At 41.1% G+C, this 19,207-nt stretch overlaps 1 protein-coding gene and 1 long non-coding RNA gene across 10 annotated transcripts in view; one reads left to right on the top strand and one right to left on the bottom strand.

The window, feature by feature from the left end:
* The window catches only part of TGFBR3 (transforming growth factor beta receptor 3), a 218,841-nt gene extending 206,467 nt beyond the window's left edge, over positions 1 to 12,374 (top strand). For all 8 annotated transcript variants that reach the window (XM_078332415.1, XM_078332413.1, XM_035252123.3 and 5 more), the window contains exon 17: positions 8,936 to 12,374. In XM_078332415.1, the coding sequence (XP_078188541.1) occupies positions 8,936 to 9,054 (119 nt within the window). In that variant the 3' untranslated portion in view covers positions 9,055 to 12,374. The remainder of the gene's footprint in view (positions 1 to 8,935) is intronic.
* The window catches only part of LOC118143026 (uncharacterized), a 55,455-nt gene continuing 41,751 nt past the window's right edge, over positions 5,504 to 19,207 (bottom strand). For both annotated transcript variants that reach the window (XR_013520253.1, XR_013520252.1), the window contains exons 2-3: positions 15,653 to 15,768; positions 5,504 to 8,736 (exon numbers count right to left, since the gene is read on the bottom strand). This is a non-coding gene — a long non-coding RNA (uncharacterized LOC118143026). The remainder of the gene's footprint in view (positions 8,737 to 15,652; positions 15,769 to 19,207) is intronic.

Here is a 19,207-nt window from a genome sequence, read left to right as displayed (position 1 = left end):
TTTCCCCACCCTACCCCATTAGCTTAATTTTCTATATATTTATCATTAATCCATCTGCTGACCCTGCCGGTTGTCTCAATCTCCTCTTAATACATTGAGCCATATGGAATGTTGTACTGATTCCTTTTCTTCAGTAACTTCAATTTCTGGACGCTGCCATCTTCCTGTGTTCTTCATTGCTACCATTCTGTGCATTCCCTTCACTTCTCTTTTGAGTCGTGGATGTCCTGTGTCATGTATCTCCTGCCTTTCTTCTTCCTGATTTAAAGCATACAAAGAAGGCAAATGTTTTTCACACTTTGCATGTCTGAAAATACCCTCATTTAACAGAAACACCTGTTAGATAGTTTGGCAAGATATAGAATGTTAGATTACACTTTTTCCTTCAGACTTTTGGAAGCCCTCCTTGTTGTCTTCTAGCTGTGAGGATTGCTGTTGAGAAGTTCAGAGCTACTCTTGAGCAGCTACTCAAGAGCAGACTCTTGATCACTTTTGTATGTGACCTGCTTTGTCTTTCTGGAAGAAATTTTACAATCATATCTCTTGAGTTAAGTGTATCTTTATACATTATGCTGGGCATTAATTGGGCCCTTTCAGGTTAGAAACTCATATCTTTCCATACTGAAATTTTTAAGAATGATTTATTTTCTTATCCCTTTTTTCTGTTTTCTCTCATTTTAGAAATCATTTTATTTGAAAGTTGAACCTCTTGTCCTTTAATGTTTCTTTCTTTCCTGTTATTCATCTTTCTGCTTTATTTTCTGGGAGATTTTCTCATCTTTATTTTTCAGTTATCTACTGAGTTTTTAATACTGGCTTCAAATTTTTTTAATTACAAGAACTTTTTTCTCCTATGAATTTTTCTTTTAAAAAAAGTCCTATTCTTATTTCATGGATGCAATATCATCTGAGAATATTAATATAGGATTATTGAGGAATAAGAACATTCTAAACTTGTGGGTGGGCCGTATTGATTGTGAAGTCCCTTAGAGTAATCTGCCTGCGCCATTTTATTGATGAACCCCTGATATCTCATCATTGGATCTTTCCTCTTTAACTCGTCAGGCTTTCATGAAATATGTTTTCCTGTTTCCTACTTGCAAGGTATAGGACTGGCTGTTGAAAGACCTTTCTATTGGGCATTGATTAAAATAAACTGACATGGGAACAAATTATATCTGGCAATAGACACTGGAAAGCAAATATTCAGACTTCCCTGGCAGGCTATAGTCCTGGCACTTTTCCCAAATGCAAATAATCAAGCACCTGGCAAATTCTGGAGGAGATAAACTTGTTACATAGTTACAGTCAGGACTGGAACCCTACTTCCTTGATTCAAAGTTTCACTGTTGCTAAATGAGGCAAGGCCATCTTGCTTTAGCTCCTTGTAGGCTGAGCCAAGGAAGCCCAGGTGAGCCAAAGTATTTATATGTTTGCTGAATTACCCCCTTTTGAAAGTGCTACTCTTGCCCTCAAGTGTGCCTGGTGTTGATCATTCCTGGAACCGTCAGTTTCATGAGTAAACTTCCCGACTTCTTCCTGGATTAGGAAGGGCAGATCTCAGCCCAGTGGTGTGATGGAGGAAATTGAGAGAACTATTCTGCTTCTCATATAGAAGTTCAGCCAGCACCTCTTGCTTACAGGCCTGTGCTCAAGAGAGGTTTCCAGAGATGCCTGATGCTACCATTCCCTCAGTTTTTAAGGGTTCGGTGACATAAATTGGTTGTTTCTCAGTTTTTCCCTCTGTTGGTTTAGGCTTCAGCTCTCTTGAGTCTGCCAAGTCAGTTACCATTCACTCACTTCCACACCAACTTCCAATATTTTATTGTTGTTATCTTTACTTCTGTTATCTTTGTTCTCATGCGTTTATGCCTTTAAAAATCCATTTAGTGTTATTCCGGTGAGATTTGGGGAAGGAATGCAAGTCAGTGCCTTGAAATGCACTATCTCTATGCAGTTGTACCCTTGCCTTTTTTTTTTTTTTAAATCAGTTTCTTAAAGGGAGTCCTTGGAAAATTACTAGTCTGTATCAGCATTTTCTTTTTACATAGCAAGAAATTCTGAGCCCAGAGAACTGATGTGACTAGCTGAAAGTTACACAGGCATGGCAGTCAGGACTGGACCTTGCTTTCTTGATTCGGAGTTCACTCTTCTCTTCCTATCCTGTTATTACAAATTCAAAGGGCAGATAGCCATAATCCTTTTATCTTCCTTCTGCTTATCAGATAATAAACATTAATTAACATGCATTTTGAGTTTTCTTTTTGCCTCTGTTTAGCATAAGCTAAATGTTTTTGTTTGTTCACTCATTTATTCATTTTTTCACTTATTCAATGGATTTTTTAAGCTATTATTAAATGCCAACACTATTTTTTCTTTTTTGAGACGGAGTTTGGCTCTTGTTACCCAGGCTGGAGTGCAATGGCGCGATCTCGGCTCACCGCAACCTCCACCTCCTGGGTTCAGGCAATTCTCCTGCCTCAGCCTCCTGAGTAGCTGGGATTACAGGCACACACCACCATGCCCAGCTAATTTTTTGTATTTTTAGTAGAGACGGGGTTTCACCATGTTGACCAGGATGGTCTCGATCTCTTGACCTCGTGATCCACCCGCCTCAGCCTCCCAAAGTGCTGGGATTACAGGCTTGAGCCACCGTGCCCGGCCAAATGCCAACACTATTCCAGGCACAGTAAAACAGCCATGAGCAACACAAAGTCCTTGCTGTCATGGAGTTCCCATAGCTTCAGAGGAAGAGAATAACCAGACTGACTGATTATAAGCATATTGGCTCAGGCAGAAGCTCAGCTACAGGCACATATGCCAACCTTTAGTAAAGCAATGACCTGGTGAACTGTGTCACAAAAATGGAGAACTGGCAAGGGAAGTCTCAGTGGAGAATGAATAAATTTTTTTTTTTTTTTTTTTTTGAGATGGAGTTTCACTCTATCCTCCAGGCTGGAGTGCAGTGGCGTGATCTCGGCTCACCACAACCTCTGCCGCTTGGGTTTAAGCGATTCTCATGCCTCAGACACCCAAATAGCTGGGATTACAGGTGAACACCACCACGACTGGCTAATTTTTTTTTTTGTATTTTTAGTAGAGATGAGGTGTCACCATCTTGGCCAGGCTGGTCTTGAACTTCTGACCTCATGATCACCTGCCTCAGCCTCCCCAAGTGCTGGGATTACAGGCGTGAGCCACCATACCTGGCCGGAAGAAGTGTTTCCAATCTGAAGAATTAAGTTTCCTAGAGACTTCTCATGGAAACTGAGGGGTGGGTGGTTGAGAAGAAGGGGGAAGGCATACGAATGGCCAGATGCTCTGGGAGATGCTTTGTTTTTTGAGAAAAAAAAGTGACACCGACAGACACCATGAAAGCAGAAGGCACTCATCTTAACCTCTGTGTTTAACAGTTTTTTAAAATAATGATATGAGCATTTGAGTGAAAAGAGAGTGGATCCTGCCTTCTTTATAGTCACTTTGGGGTTCTCATCTGTTCCAGCTGCATCTTTCTGATCCCTGGGACTTGGTCTCTTGGTTCCTACCTTATCACACCTTAGCCTGTCTCCTTGCTGTTTCTCTTTTCATCTGGGCTAGGCTTGGGAACCTGGAGAAACCTCAGCCTCTGAACACATTGGCACCTCCAGAGATGCTCCTAATGAAAACCTCTTACCCGACTCAGGTGGACTTTTGGGTATGCACTTGACTTTTGCTTTAAGAACACATGGTGTGTTCCACGGAGGGTTGTTGAAACTGCCTGACAGGTTGGGACAGGCACACCTAATTCAAAATCTCAGCATCTTATACTCCTAGTTGTTTTTCTACTTACACATAGGAGTAGCCTTAAAGTTCAAAAAGCTTTTTACACATTGCTTGTTTTAAGTACCCTCATCCTAACTAACAACCTGAGAAGTTGGGATTGTCTCTGTGTTTACTAAAGGGAAACACAATTAATACACCTACTCAGGTAGCAAGTCTAGCCATTGAGCAAACTAGAGCTTCAAGTCCAACTTCTTTTTTTTTTTTTTTTTTTTTTTTTTGAGACGGAGTTTCGCTCTTGTTACTCAGGCTGGAGTGCAATGGTGCAATCTCGGCTCACTGCAACCTCCGCCTCCTGGGTTCAGGCAATTCTCCTGCCTCAGCTTCCCGAGTAGCTGGGATTACAGGTGCGCACCACCATGCCCAGCTAATTTTTTGTATCTTTAGTAGAGACGGGGTTTCACCATGTTGACCAGGATGATCTCGATATCTTGACCTCATGATTCACCCGCCTCGGCCTCCCAAAGTGCTGGGATTACAGGCATGAGCCACCGCGCCTGGCCTCAAGTCCAGCTTCTGACTAGTGGTTGTAGCAGTAGCTGTGGAGGACAGCCTTCCTCCTCCTCCCGATTTCTCCTTCCCTCTTGCTTTTCTTCTTCCTCTTAGTTGTTATCAGACTTTGCATCCTATTCAGGGGCCACAAAGGCAAGGAAGGTAAACACAGAAAACAGAAGTGCAGCTACAAACAGGTTGGTCACAGTGCAGAAATACAGAAAGAAAGCAGTAGGCAGGACATTGTGAAAAGCTTCAGTTCTGGGCATAAGCTTTTCCCATGACTTCTAACAGCATCTAATTCACCCCTCCTGAAGAATTTTGCTGTAAAGGGTCTTTTGCTTGGAGGCTGGGGAGGAATGAATTTTGAAAATGATAAAAAGTGATTAAAGACATCAAATTAAAGGTACTACCATTCACTCTGCTTAAGGAGTGAGCTTATGAATTAATTATAATTAGGATATCAAGAAACTAGCCATTAATTGGTACAAAACTGCATACAACACATAGACCTAGAAGAAAATATCTTTGTTTTCTTTCTGGCATGAAGGAATATTAAGTCTAAAGTATCCCCAGGTATATGGTTTTCAATCCTATGCTTAAGTATCTTCTGAGAAGGAGATTCCATAAATTCCCTGTATAACTAACCACTCCTCATAATCAGCAAGTTCTTTTCTATCTCACCTAAATCCCCTATTCCTTCCATTTAAACTCATTTCTTCATGTTCTGCCCTCCAGGGAGATAAAGAACAGCTGTCTGCTCCTCTTCGTAATAATCCTCATGGACAGTGTTTGCAAATAGTGTCCTTTGGCCTAAATACCAAGATTCCCCTCACCTTTCTTTTTAACTCTTCTGTTGTTTCCCCAGAGCCCTCCCATGTTATTCATATCTTTCTTGAATAGTTTCTTCCCCAGGCCCTGCCATGGTGAAAGACTTAGAGATAAGAATCCAGTTGTAATATAGACGCCAAAGAGGTAGCAAGAAGTCAGATCTGGACAACCCCATGCCAAGCGAAAGAAAACATTCTTCATTAAGAAAGGGGTGGGTTTGGGTTTTGTTTTCTGTATTTTTGTTTTGCTTCTTTTTGTCATCTCCTACTCCACGTCCCGTCCCCGCCCCCCCCCCCCCCCCCCCCCCCCCCGTAGAGACAGGATCTCTTTGTTGCCTAGGTTGGAGTGCAGAGAGCTATGATCTCGCCTCTAACTCCTGGCCTTAGGAGATCCTCCCCCTTCAGCCTCCCAAGTAGCTGGCACTATAAATGACAGCACCTGGCTTTCTTATTCTATTTCTTAAGGCATCCCTGGCAGTATCTAGGCCCAGCCATAGGCTAATTGTGAGATGGGTGGAATTAATCCTTAGTGTCCTTATCCTCAGTGTACCCTCCTCCTCCAGAATATGTTAGGCACCAGATTCCTCTCGCCCCTGCTCATTCTCCCTCCTCTCAAATCTCTGTTCCCTCAACGTGGTTTGAGATTTTAGGAGGAAAGCATAAAGACTAAGTACATTTCCTCTGCTGGCCAAGCTTGATATTTATTTACGAGCAAGGTGCCCTCCTTGAATTTCTTTTATGTGCTAATTGGGCCTACTCTGCTTAGCCACAAGGTCCTCCCTGCCCATCTCCTTTAGGAGCAGCCTGGTTATATTTGTCACCCAAGGGATGTTTTAGAGAAAGTTGGTGCTCCACGAAATCAGAGATCACTGCAATGGAGAGCAGACAGCCGAAGGACCCATCTCAGATAACCCAGGGGTCTCTGGGGGCCTGTTAAGTAGAAGCATCTGCACATTCAACTTTCTTCCTCATAGTGAATTTTTCTGTAGCATCACTTCCATCTGACAGTGAAAAAACTTTTCTTAATTCTGTCAAAAGGTAGGAGTTTTTTAAAAATGTGGTTATAGTGAAAATCTTGCGTCTGACATGTGAAAATAGCCACAGAAGTGGAAAGGATGGTCTGAAGAGGGGACTTTCCATATTTCCCAGCAGGTTCTCAGGCAGGGAGTCACCTTGGCCCATTATTGGATAAAAGTCAATATAATGTTAGGTTAACTTATCCACCTGGTGAGATGCATCCTGCAGTCTTGAGTGCAGAGGCTTCTTTGTTTTGTTTGGGGTTTTATATTGAAGTGTTTTGCATTACCAGGACAAGAGTTTCCAAAATTCGGGAAGTTGAAGAGTCTCCTTAATGGGCACCGATGAAAATAAACTGACATGGCAACAAATTATATTTGGCAAATAGACATCGGAAAGCAGATATCCAGGCTTCCTGGGCAGGGCATAGTGCTGGTACTTTTCCTGAATGTGAATAATCAAGCACAGGGCAAATCCTGAAGGAGCAGACTTGCTCCCTGTTGCTAGATGAAGCCAGGCCTTTTTACTTTTTTTAGCTGCTGTGGGCTGAGCAAACAAAGCCCAGGTGAGCCAAAACAGAAAAAGATGGACTTGCCTCCTGCTTTTCAGATGTATTCTTATTCAGGAAGGAAAATGTATATTTAAAATGTGGTGCATGCATAGCCACATTAGTCCTTCCCATTGGTAATGTGAGGATCCAGGCAGGTATGGACCAACCTGTGGTTTATAAGGGAGCCGAATTCTTCAAGTATATCTAGAGTTGTTTGGGTCTCTGGAGGTTTTTTGTTTTTGTTTTGACATCAGAATTGTTAAGATATTTTATTCTCTTCTAGAAACAAAGCTCCTACTCTGGGGAAAGTGAATTTTTGGCAGAAAGTTATTGCCATGGAGGCAAATTCCCCATCCCTTCTTATATACACACACATTAAGAGTATAGGTCAGCGCTAGGGAGGGTCCAAAATACAGGTTTTCAAAAAAGAACAGCAAAAAACAGTGTTTCTCTGCTTCTTGGGAATATTGACCCTAGTCCCCATCCATCTCACCAATCCCAGAAGAAGAGATAATTAGAGGAAGTATACAACAGGGCCAAACTTCCAACAAGCACATGAATACTTTGAGGTTGATACAAAAGTGTGTATAGCCGTGTGGTTCATGAAATGGGTGACAGGAAAAGCTGTAAACAGACCCAGGGACATGAGCCAGTTCCATATTTTGCAGAACTGCTTTTTCCACAGAGGCTTTTGAGGGGCCCCAAAAAGGGAATGGAAGTAATAGGGCCAAGTTCCTGCACTGGAGGGCAGGGCCTCTGCTCGAGTGTTTTGTTTTAATGAAGCAGCCGGGAGCGTTGCTTATCTCTGGCTGATAGATGTGTGTTTCAGCATGACAGGAAAAGAGGAGGCTCATTCATAAACAGACCTGGCCCTCTGGGGCTTCCCACATGGAAGGGGGGCATGCCGCTTACAAGAAGTTTATGAAGTTTATGCTCTGACTTTTCAAAGTAAATGCAGTGTTTTTTATTGGAGAGCCCTGATCACTTTTCCCTATATAGAGCCATTTTTTGAGGGTTGCACTGAGGCCGGTTTTGCCAAAAAGAAGACTAACTCTAGGGCCTTTTGCACTGTTAAATGCAAACCATGTGTGTGACTTGAGCTTTCCTTCCTCTCCGAAGCACTGCACATTTGGCACGATGAATGGCTTTAGCTAAAATGCAGTGGGGTGTGTAATGAAAAGTAGGATGCTTAAAGTGTTAGGAGATGCTCACGCTGCACCCCACGGGGAACCTCAGCAGGGAAGGGAGGCCATTTGCTGGCAACTGCAGTCCCCATGTGCAAACAGCTAACCCCCTTCCCCAAAGGTTTTCCAATAGCAGCTGTCCCCCACTGCCTTTTCTCAAGTAATTTATATGTTTGGCACACAAGGCTCTCTCTGCTGTAGCTAAAACAAAGTCTAGATTTCACTCCTGTTTTTTTGTTTGTTTTTGTTTTGTTTTGTTTTTTTGAGACAGAGTTCCACTTTGTCACCCAGGCTGGAGTGCAGAGGCACAATCTCGGCTCACTACAACCTCTGCCTCCCAGGTTCAAGCGATTCTCTTGCCTCAGCCTCGTTAGTAGCTGGGACTACAGGCACACACCACCATGCCCAGCTAATTTTTTTGTATTTTTAGTAGAGACGGGGTTTCACTGTGTTAGCCAGGGTGGTCTTGATCTCCTGACCTTGTGATCCACCTGCCTTGGCCTCCCAAAGTGCTGGGATTATAGGCATGAGCCACCGCACCCGGCCTTCACTCCTGTTTTTAACAAGTGCATTCAGAACAAGGCTTCCAAACTTCCAAAGTTCTGTTACTGCAATTTAAAGGCCACACCCTCCAAACCCTATAATATCTTTATAAGAGAAGATGGACAGTGCTTCCTGAGTACAGGTGCTGGTCAGTTGCCAGCTTACACAGTCCACATAAGTGGTGGTGATTTCTTCAAAGGTTGTAGACCCTGAAATCCAGGGACTTTGTCAACAGCTGTCAGAGGTCTTAGCCACTATAGCTGCCTGTCAGTCGTCTGTCTTCTTTTTCCCATGCATGATGCTTTAAAAATAAAAGAACAAATAGAAAAACCTTATTTTAGAAGGTATTCCAGCCATCTAGGATCTAGTCTAGTTGCTTCTGCCCCTGGTTGAGAAAAATATCAGTTAAAATGGCAAATGTGGAATAAATTATCTTTTCAGGAATGCACATACGTAACTTGTGTCTTTCTCTGACCCTGCCTTTTCTTTATTAAATGCAGGGGAGACGGCAAGAAGGCAGCAAGTCCCCACCTCCCCGCCAGCCTCGGAAAACAGCAGTGCTGCTCACAGCATCGGCAGCACACAGAGCACGCCTTGCTCCAGCAGCAGCACAGCCTAGCCCAGCACAGCCCAGCCCAACCCAGCTACTGCCAAGGGCGGGACCAGTGTGAGCCTCATGTCCAGACTTGGATGGCTGGATTTTGTTTCCCTTCTAAAGACAGAGTGAATTTCGGTATAAAGATCACCCATTGTATTCGCCCCACACCCAGGGCTAATATAAACATGACCCTGGACTTCTGAACCACACTAGAATTCATGTGAGAAAGCTAAAATGGTGGTGTTCTCCACCAGCCCCCTCACAGGCTTGGGGGTTTTCAATGTGAAACACATGCCAGTTTTTAAAATGCTGCTTTGTCCAGATGAGAACATCCGTAATTTGGGGCCCTGAGTTTGACCCAGACTCAAGGAGTTGGTAAAGGGATAATAGCCAAATAGTAGAACTAGTGAGGAGATGCGGCCAAATATTCTTTATATCTGAACCAAGATGTAAAACCTAAGAAATGCTTTGAGGCTTTCAAAGCATTCCTCCTAATTTGCACCTTCATCTGGATGCACACTTCTGACTTTGCTGCCACACCCTGTGGGGTCTGATGTGTCCCTTGATGGGTGCTGCCCTCAGGGACTGTACCCTGACAAGTGTCAAGGCAACATTCCTTTCTTGTTCCCTGGGCCAAAACCAATGCTGATGACCTTACTAGCTTCCTGTTTCTTCTCCTACTTGCATATGCCACTGCAAAATGTCTTAATGCAAACTTTGTATTTCTTATAGGCCTACAGAAATTGAAAATGACCAAAATCAGGAACCACAGATATGTGCCCATTCTTAATATTTTGTTCTGATAAAATAACCTATAAATTAAGGTGAAATTCAGTTATAAAGTCAAGGAGAAATTTGCACAATTATATATTTGTATGTGTATGCAAGTACAAGTATATAATATGTCATCTGGCACATTCATTTTCTCAGTTGAAGAAGAGAAAATTCATTCCCCTTTTGAAAATGCCCTTATGCTTTTAGAGTTGCAACTTATTCTTAAGTATATTTGCTAGGGTGACTGTTCCACTCAAAACATGTCAACTAAAAAGAAAATCGGCCTTTTTATAAAAAACAAACTCTAGCGAGATGCAAAAGCACGGCAGATGCTATTGCTCTCCAGTTGGTTATCTGAATAGTGTCGCCAGTTCTCCCCAAGACAGTGCTAGATTGGAAAAGGGCACTCATTTGGATTGCCTTACTTCTCTTGCCTTAAATGTATCCCAAAATCAAAAAACACTTGAGGTGAATTTAATTAAATGGAATAATATGATGCTACTTTGCAGCTAAAATAAGCTCAATGATACCTTTATGTTTAAAAGAAAAATGCCAGAAAGGAATTTTCATGCTAAATTATTTTACTGCTGAAGATGATAGCTTCATTGCAAATTATTTTTCCAGAATTCCCCCAAACAACCTAGAATTCCATAAGTAGAATAAGTTAGATTCTACCCCCAAAATATTCATAAGCAAATCCCACTGCCCTTAAAATAAGGAAGTTATGCCTGGTTGTCTGTGAATGGAACCTCAGTAGGAAATGTTGATGAAGCTCAAAACCTTAGGGCAGTGTCTATGTGGCAAACAAATAGGTGGAAATTGACCATCATTTTTACCAAATCGTTGAGTAATAACTGACTAACTTGATAGATGTAGGCATTCAATAAGGAAAATTTTAACCAAAACAGATCAGGGCTGAGATTTCCAGGCTATCTACATTGATCCACTGAAAAACTTCCAGATTTCCACATACAAACAAAGACATGAGTTTAGAGAATTTTTTTCCTTTTTTCTTTTTTTGAACATAAGGGTATCAGAGTAGAGGACCTAGATTATGCTACCTGTGTTTGGAAATAATGTGCTTCGCCTAACCTGCAGCAGAATGTATTGTTTTAGCATATTCTATGTATAAAAAACTTTAAAGATGTCTTCAAAGAAGACTAGAGTCTTTAAGTCACATATAGCTATATTTTACTACAAAATTTGTGTATAAAGATATATTTAAGTGTTTCAGATAAATTTAAGTTACTCCATATGAAATGTTTAATTTCAGCTACTGTGAATTCTTTTGATCAGTCCTTTGCTTTTTTTAAAAAAACCCTTTCCATCTTGTTAAAAAGGAAATTAGCTATTAGGAGATATTAAAAGATTGATGTCTTAGAAGGACAAGGTTAAAACCTTCTGTAATATATTTAAATATATATTTTCAAGAGAGATGCTGCATTGCCAATGATTTTATAAATAATTTTAAATCAATTTACAAATTTATAGATGCAAACCAAAAGATTTGTTTTAAAGAGAGAGGAAAAAAAAAAATCACCTTTTATTTGTTTGGGTCTCATTGTCAGAAGTATTATTCAGATCAAGAAATCTGTGTCGATAAAACCTAATCTCATATTGGAGAGTGAATGTCATCAAGTATTTCTGAGATGTTTCTTAAAAATGAACATTTAAAAATAAGGTATTTTCTCCCTAGCTTCTCATTACGGTATTCCTAATTACTTCACACTTTCCAGGTTCAATACAAAGTACAAGCTCTGCTTTTATAACATGTTTCACAGTTTCTTTAAAAGTATTGTTTATTTCAGCTGAACTCTTCTATCTGCAGTCTTGTTATTTCTGCAGGCTACACCCTTAATTTGCAGAGGCCATTTTGTTTTGTTTGATGCTGAAGCTATTTGCCCTAAGCTCCAAGGCCGATTGTCTGTATACTGTGCTATGGCTCTTCACCATGTGGTGTTTACCAGCTATTACTCTATATTTTAAAAGGCCAGAGATTTCTTCTGTCTAAATTGTTTCTATAGCATTTTCTAAACAAACAAACAAAAAATGGTATTTTCCTTGTCTTGTAATAAGATTGTAAATCAATTTTCTGCGTGTGTTTTTAGTGGGCATGGTTGTGAGTGTGTGTGGGTGCACACACGCGTGTGTCTTTTTGTATTGTAACTACCTCATGGTTTGAATGATGTTTGTACTGCTGGTTGTGTTAACAGAGCACATTTTGTTGGGTGAGTCCTATGTGATTTTTTTCATGTTTGTTTTATCTGGGGATTGTTCACGAAACTGACAGATGTTTTTCTAAAACTACTATTATCAGTTTCCAAATACAATACTTCTCTCTTCTGGTTTTTCCTGAATGAGCCTGATTTTGTTGCTGGTTTTCATCATCTATGAGGGTAGAAAAAGTACCCTTAAAATCCCTGTGGCCAGTTTGAACACCCCTGTTGTATTCTTTTCTCTGTTCGTTGTGTCAGCTATTTTGTGAACCTGCTTAGATGTATAGTTTTGATAACCACAATTTTAAGTCTTTTTCTGTGCATAATAAAAAGATATATATCAATTATTAATATGTGTCTTGTTTGGTCATTGAATTCTACCTGCAAGCTGATGTAACTTTTTTCACTGTGACTTTCTCCTAAATGTATCATCTGTTCCAACTGTGTTGATGAAGAAGAGAGAGGAGAAAGGCTAAGAGGTCCAGAGCAGAGGGAAGGATGGACAGCCCAGTAGAAGAGTGCAGCAGGAGCTGTCACTCTTCTCAGAAAAACATGGTAGGAGACTTGGAAGTGCGTGTCTCGCCCTGGAATCCATTCCTGGGCCTTCTGTCAACCTCCCAGAATCAAAGAAAGAAAAATAATACATATTTAGGGTCTACTATTTTCATCTTCAAATATCCCAGTGCTGCTTCCAGCGTTCCATATCTCCATATGGTACCACTGTCTTCCATTCGCTCAAGCCAGAAACCTGAGAATCTAACTAGAGCCTCTTTGGCTCCCCTCTCCCCAAATCAGTAAGTCCAAGTGCTATTCTACCTCTAGAATGTCTCTTTCTTCAAACCACTGACTTATTCCTACTCCGACTATTGTACACTACTCAAGAGTCATTATCTCCAGTCACTCCAGCAGTCTCCTAACTAGTATGCCAACTTCCCATCTTGCTCCCTTCAATTCCTTCTCTACCATGCAGCCAAAGTATCCTAAAAAGACTCAGTTTTGAGGTCTTTAAGTAATTTCCCCATTTGCCTTCAGCATGAAGTTCAGATTCCTAAGCATGGTTCTGAGGAGGCTAATCTGCCTGCCTTTCCAGCTACTTCTCTCATCTCTCCAGGGCTCAGTTCTATTTTGCATCCTTACCCCAAATTTGTAATGAAAACAGTTCTCGTTCAGTATCAAATATTACATTATAACATTGAATATGCATTTACAAATTGCATTCCCCTTTTGAAATTTTTAGTGGCTTAAATGATTCAGCATCAAGGCCATCAGCCCATCCCTCACATTTTACACAGGTTGGTACCCACAAAACAGGAACAGTCTATGGTGCCCCCTGCAACCAGCTGCTCTTAGGATATATGGGAAGAATTGGCAGGTCAATGACTTGTTTTTGCCATTAAACTCTCCTTGTATCTACTGGAGCAAAAACCTAGGTGATTAATGGCTTCAGAGAGTCTATGAAGTGTCTGGAATTGTATGCAAGATTTTATTGCAGATGTTTCTCAGCTGTTGTTTTTGGTGAGAGTCCATAGATTTTTTTGTAAGAAAAATTATCTTTCTTGTTCAGACAATATATATGTATAAAATCAACACAAAGAATACAGACATGTAGCAATGAAAAGGCCTCCATAATCCTCCAACTTGAATATAAGAATGCTGATTTAGTGTATGTGTCCCCAGATATTTCCTTAATTCCTATCAACATGTCCATGACGTTAAAATAATATTGGATTTACGTTCCTTGTTAGTTGTAGTCCTAGGTATTTTATTCTCTTTGTAGCAATTGTGAATGGCAGTTCATTCTTGATTTGGCTCTTTTTAAGTCTGTTATTGGTGTATAGGAATTCTTGTGATTTTTGCACATTGATTTTGTATCCTGAGACTGCTGAAGTTGCTTATCAGTTTCAGGAGATTTTGGGCTGAGACAATGGGGTCTTCTAGATATACAATCATGTCATCTGCAAATAGAGACAATTTGACTTCCTCCTTTCCTGTTTGAATACCCTTTATTTCTTTTTCTTGCCTGATTGCTCTGGCTAGAACTTCCAGTACTATATCAAATAGGAGTGATGAGACTGGTACCAAAACAGAGATACAGACCAATGGAACAGAACAGAGGCCTCAAAGGCAACACAACATATCTACAACCATCTGATCTTTGACAAACCTGACAAAAACAAGCAATGGTGAAAGGATTCCCTGTTTAATAAATGGTGTTGGGAAAACTGGCTAGCTATGTGCAGAAAGCAGAAACTGGACCCCTTCCTGACACCTTACACTAAAGTTAACTCCAGATGGATTAAAGACTTAAACATAAGACCTAACACCATAGAAACCCTAGAAGAAAACCTAGGCAAAACCATTCAGGACATAGGCATAGGCAAGGACTTCATGACCAAATCACCAAAAGCATTGGCAACAAAAGCCAAACTAGACATGGGACCTAATCAAACTGCACAGCTTCTGCACAGCCAAAGAAACAATCATTAGAGTGAATCAGCAGTCAACAGAATGGGAAAAAATTTTTGCAGTTTACCCATCTGACAAAGGGCTGATATCCAGAATTTACAAAGAACTCAAACAGATTTACAAGAAAAAAACAAACAAGCCCATTCAAAAGTAGGCAAAGGATATAAACAGACACTTTACAAAAGAAGACATACATGAGGCCAACAAACATATTAAAAAGTTCTCATTATCACTGGTCATTAGAGAAACGCAAATCAAAACTACATTGAGATACCATCTCACTCCAGTTAGAATGGCGATCATTAAAAAATCTGGAGACAACAGATGCTGGAGAGGATGTGGAGAAACAGGGACACTTTTACACTGCTGGTGGGAGTGTAAATTAGTTCAACCATTGTGGAAGACAGTGTGGCAATTCCTCAAGGACCTAGAAATAGAAATTCCATTTGACCAAGCAATCCCATTACTGGGTATGTATCCAAAGGATTATAAATTGTTCTACTATAAGGACACATGCACACGAATGTTCACTGCAGCACTGTTTACAATATCAAAGACCTGGAACCAACCCAAATGCCCATCAATGATAGACTGGACAGGGAAAATGTGGCACATATACACCATGGAATATTATGCAGCAATCAAAAAAGATGAGTTCGTGTCCTTTGTAGGGACATGGATGAACCTGGAGACCAACATTCTCAGCAAACTGACACAAGAACAGAACATGAAATACCGCATGTTCTTACTCATAGGCTGGTGTTGAACAATGAGAACACATGGACACAGGGAGGGGAGCACTACACCCTGGGATCTGTTGGGGAAATAGGGGAGGGACAGCAGGGGGTGGGAGTTGGGGAGAGAGAGCATGGGGAGAAATGTCATATAGGTGAAGGGGAGGAAGGCAGCAAATCACACTGCCATGTGTGTACCTATGCAACTATCTTGCATGTTCTTCACATGTACCCCAAAACCTAAAATGCAATTTAAAAAAAAGATTGGATTATGGCCAGGTGCAGTGGCTCATGCCTGTAATCCCAGCACTTTGGGAGGCTGAAGTGGGCAAATCACTTGAGATCAGGAGTTCCAGCCAAACTGGCCAACATAGTAAAACCCTGTCTTCACTAAAAATATACAAATTATGGGCACGGGGTGGCACATACCTGTAATCCAGCTACTTAGAAGGCTGAGGCAGGAGAATCTTTGAATCCAGGAGGTGGAGTTTGCAGTGAGCTGAGATTACACCATTGCACTCCAGTCTGGGAGACGGAGCAAGGCCCTGTTTAAAAATTAAAATTAAAATTGGATTATAACAGTTATGACTCCTTCCTTTCTTTTCTTTCTTTCTTTCTCTCTCTCTCTCTTCTTTCTTTCTTTGTTCAGGGTCTCATTCTGTCACCGAAGGCTAATTTTTATATTTTTAGTAGAGATGTGGTTTCACCATGTTGGCCAGGCTGATCTCAAACTCCTGACCTCAAGTGATTCACACACCTTGGCTTCACAAAGTGCTGGGATTACAGGTGTCAACACCACACCCAGCCCGAGACTTGCTTTTTACATATGACATATCTTTCTCAGGCCTCCCAAGATAAGTGCTAATCATCACTTTCTTAACAGGCTTAGCTTAAATTGCCCAAATTAAAACATGGTTCTTATAGAAAGTGAAATACAAAGATATTTGTTAAACACTACCCTTCCTACACGCTCCAGTCACTCGCCTGGAGGAGCTGATGCTAACAGCCTTTTTTCAAACTCAAGCATATTCAAACGTATTCATGAATATAGAAGTTTTCCTTTAGTTTACTAAAAATGGGACCAAAATATACATACATACATACATACACTGCAGTCCAGCCTGGGTGACAGAACGAGACAGTCTCAAATAAAAACAAACAAACAGAAAAAGACAAGAAAAAGAATATTGGAAGATTAGACTTGAAAAATAATGAAAATACTACATTCAGACATGCAGCTAAAGTAGGTAATTGGTGAGAAATTTAAATTGCTCTAAGTTGTAAATTAGAAAAACATTGAAAATGTAAGAGTATCCAACATGGCAAGTTTTTTATTTCTTTAAAAGACTATTAGAGATAGACGAAAATTAAGTAAAAGTAAACACATGCATTAGAAATGAAAAAAAGACACAACAGATATAGAAGAAATTTTAATGAATAAGGGATCATTATCAACATTTATTTTAATAAATTAGAAACCAGACAACATGTGCGATGTGTCAGAAACAGTCACAGTTCTGCTGGGTAAACAAAAACCACTCTAAGCATTTCAACAGAGAGAAATTAACATGAGGATTTGGTTTAGCAGATGCTGAAGGGCTGAAAAGGTGAAGAGAGATGTCTGAGAGTCCAGGGCAGGGATTATCGGAACACGAAGTTGAGCATGGCTTGCACAGTCTGAGTGCTAGCATCCCCAGGCAGATAGGGAACAGGGAGGCAAACACTTAGTGGAGGGTACTGATGACTTCCTAGGTAAAATGTAGTTTTGCAAAACTATTTCAAGAAACAATAAAAACAAAATAAATCGTTAATAAGTCTTTTTTCTCTAAATTTAAGTAAAGATCTAAGAGTACAAGAGACTTATGGGAAAAACAAAAAGTAAAAAACAAAGAGTAAAACCTAAATTAAAATCTCACAACAAAACAGAATACAAAATTTAACACAAATAAAAAAACCACTACCAAACTCAACTGGTTTTACAGGAAAATTCTACCAAGTACTCAAAGAACAGGAGGAAGGAGGATCCAAGATGGCCAAATAGGAACGGCTCCAGAGTGCAGTTCCCAGCAAGAACAATGCAGAGAGTGAGTGCCCACCACATTTCCAAACAAATTTTCACTGCCCACAGACCAGGAGATTCCCAGGCCAAAAAGTGCCACAAGTTTTTAGCACAGCAGTTTCAGTTGGTGCCAGGTTGGTGCACAGAAACTCACACAAATCCAGGTGGCTGTTTCAACTGGCACCTGGAATGCCTGGGAGACAGAGCTGCCCATTCAACTGAAAGGGAGGGGACAGAGACAGGGAGCCAGATCATCTGGCTCGATGGGTACCACCCACACAAAACAATCCTCTGGATTGAGAGTTTCACAGCAAGCACAGCTGGACCCAGGATGGTCCAACTCAGTGTGCAGAAGGGCGACCACCACTACCGAGGCAGTTCACACAGCAGCTGGGCAGAGCCTGCGGCAGCTCAGCAATACCTCTGCTGGCAGACTGTGACTAGACTACTCCATGCAGGGCAGGGCATCTATGGAAAAGATGGCAGCAGCATGACAGGAACTTATAAATAAAGCCTACCTTCCTAGGACAGAGCACCTGGGAAAAGCACTTATGAGTACTGCTGCAGCAGACGTAAAAGTACCTGCCCAGCAGCTCTGCACAGAATGACAGAGCTCCAAGTATAGCACTTGAGCTCCTATAAGGGACAGACTGTCTCAAGCAGGTCCCCAACACCCGTATACCCAGAGACACCTCATAAAAGAGAGCTCAATCCGCTATCTGGCAGGTAACCTTCTGGGATGAAGATAACAGAAGAAACTGGCAGCAACCCTTGCTGTTCTGCAGCCCCCAAAGTTGATCCCCAGGCAAGCAGGGTCTAGAGTGGACCTCCAGCAGTCCTGCAGCAGAGGGGCCTAACTGTTAGAAGGAAAACTAAGAAACAAAAAGAAATAACTTCATCAAAGAGGACATCCACTCAGAGACCCCATCCGAAAGTCACCAACTACAAAGACCACAGGTAGATACAAGATGGGAAGAAACCAGTGCAAAAAGGGTGAAAACACCCAAAACCAGAATGTCTCTCCTCCTCCAAGGGATCACAACTCCTCACCAGCTAGGAATACAAGATGGATGGAGAATGAGTCTAATGAATTGACAGAAACAGGGCTAAAAGAACATATGCTAACCCAACGTAAAGCAACTAAGAACCTTGAAAAGGGGTTTGATGAAATGCTAATGAGAATAAACAGCTTAGAGAAGAATATAAATGACTTGATGGAGCTGAGAAACACAGCACGAGAACTTCAGGAAGCATACCCAAGTTTCAATAGCCAAATTGACCAAGCAGAAGAAAGGATATCAGGACTGAAGATCAACTCAATGAAATAAAACAAGAAGGCAAGAATAGAGAAAAAAGAGTGAAAAGAAATGAACAAAGCCTCCAACAAATATGGGATTATGTGAAAAGATCTAATCTACATTTGATAGACTGTGATGGAGAATGTGACGGAGAGAATGAATCTGAGCTGGAAAACACTCTTCAGGATATTATCCAGGAGAACTTCCCCAATCTAGCAAGCCAGGCCACCATTCAGGTCCAGGAAATACAGAGAACACCACAAAGATAGCCCTCAAGAAAAGCATCCCCAAGACACATAATCGTCAGATTCACCAGGGTTGAAACAAAGGAAAAAATGCTAAGAGCGGCCAGAGAGAAAGGTTGGGTTACCCACAAAGGGAAGCCCATCAGACTCACAGTGGATCTCTCCGCAGAAACCCTACAAGCCAGAAGAGAGTGGGGGCCAATATTCAACATCCTTAAAGAAAATAACTTTCAATATAGAATTTCAAATCCAGCCAAACTAAGCTTTATAAGCGAAGAAGAAGGAAAATCCTTTATGGACAAGCAATTGCTGAGAGATTTTGTCACCACCAGGCCTGCCTAACAAGAGGTCCTGAAAGAAGAACTAAACGAGGAAAGGAACA

The sequence above is a fragment of the Callithrix jacchus genome, chromosome 7 (assembly GCF_049354715.1).
Source record: "Callithrix jacchus isolate 240 chromosome 7, calJac240_pri, whole genome shotgun sequence".
Classification (NCBI taxonomy): Eukaryota; Metazoa; Chordata; class Mammalia; order Primates; family Cebidae; genus Callithrix; species Callithrix jacchus.
Note: the sequence above shows the minus strand (reverse complement) of the source record. Positions and strands in the feature narration are given on the sequence as shown.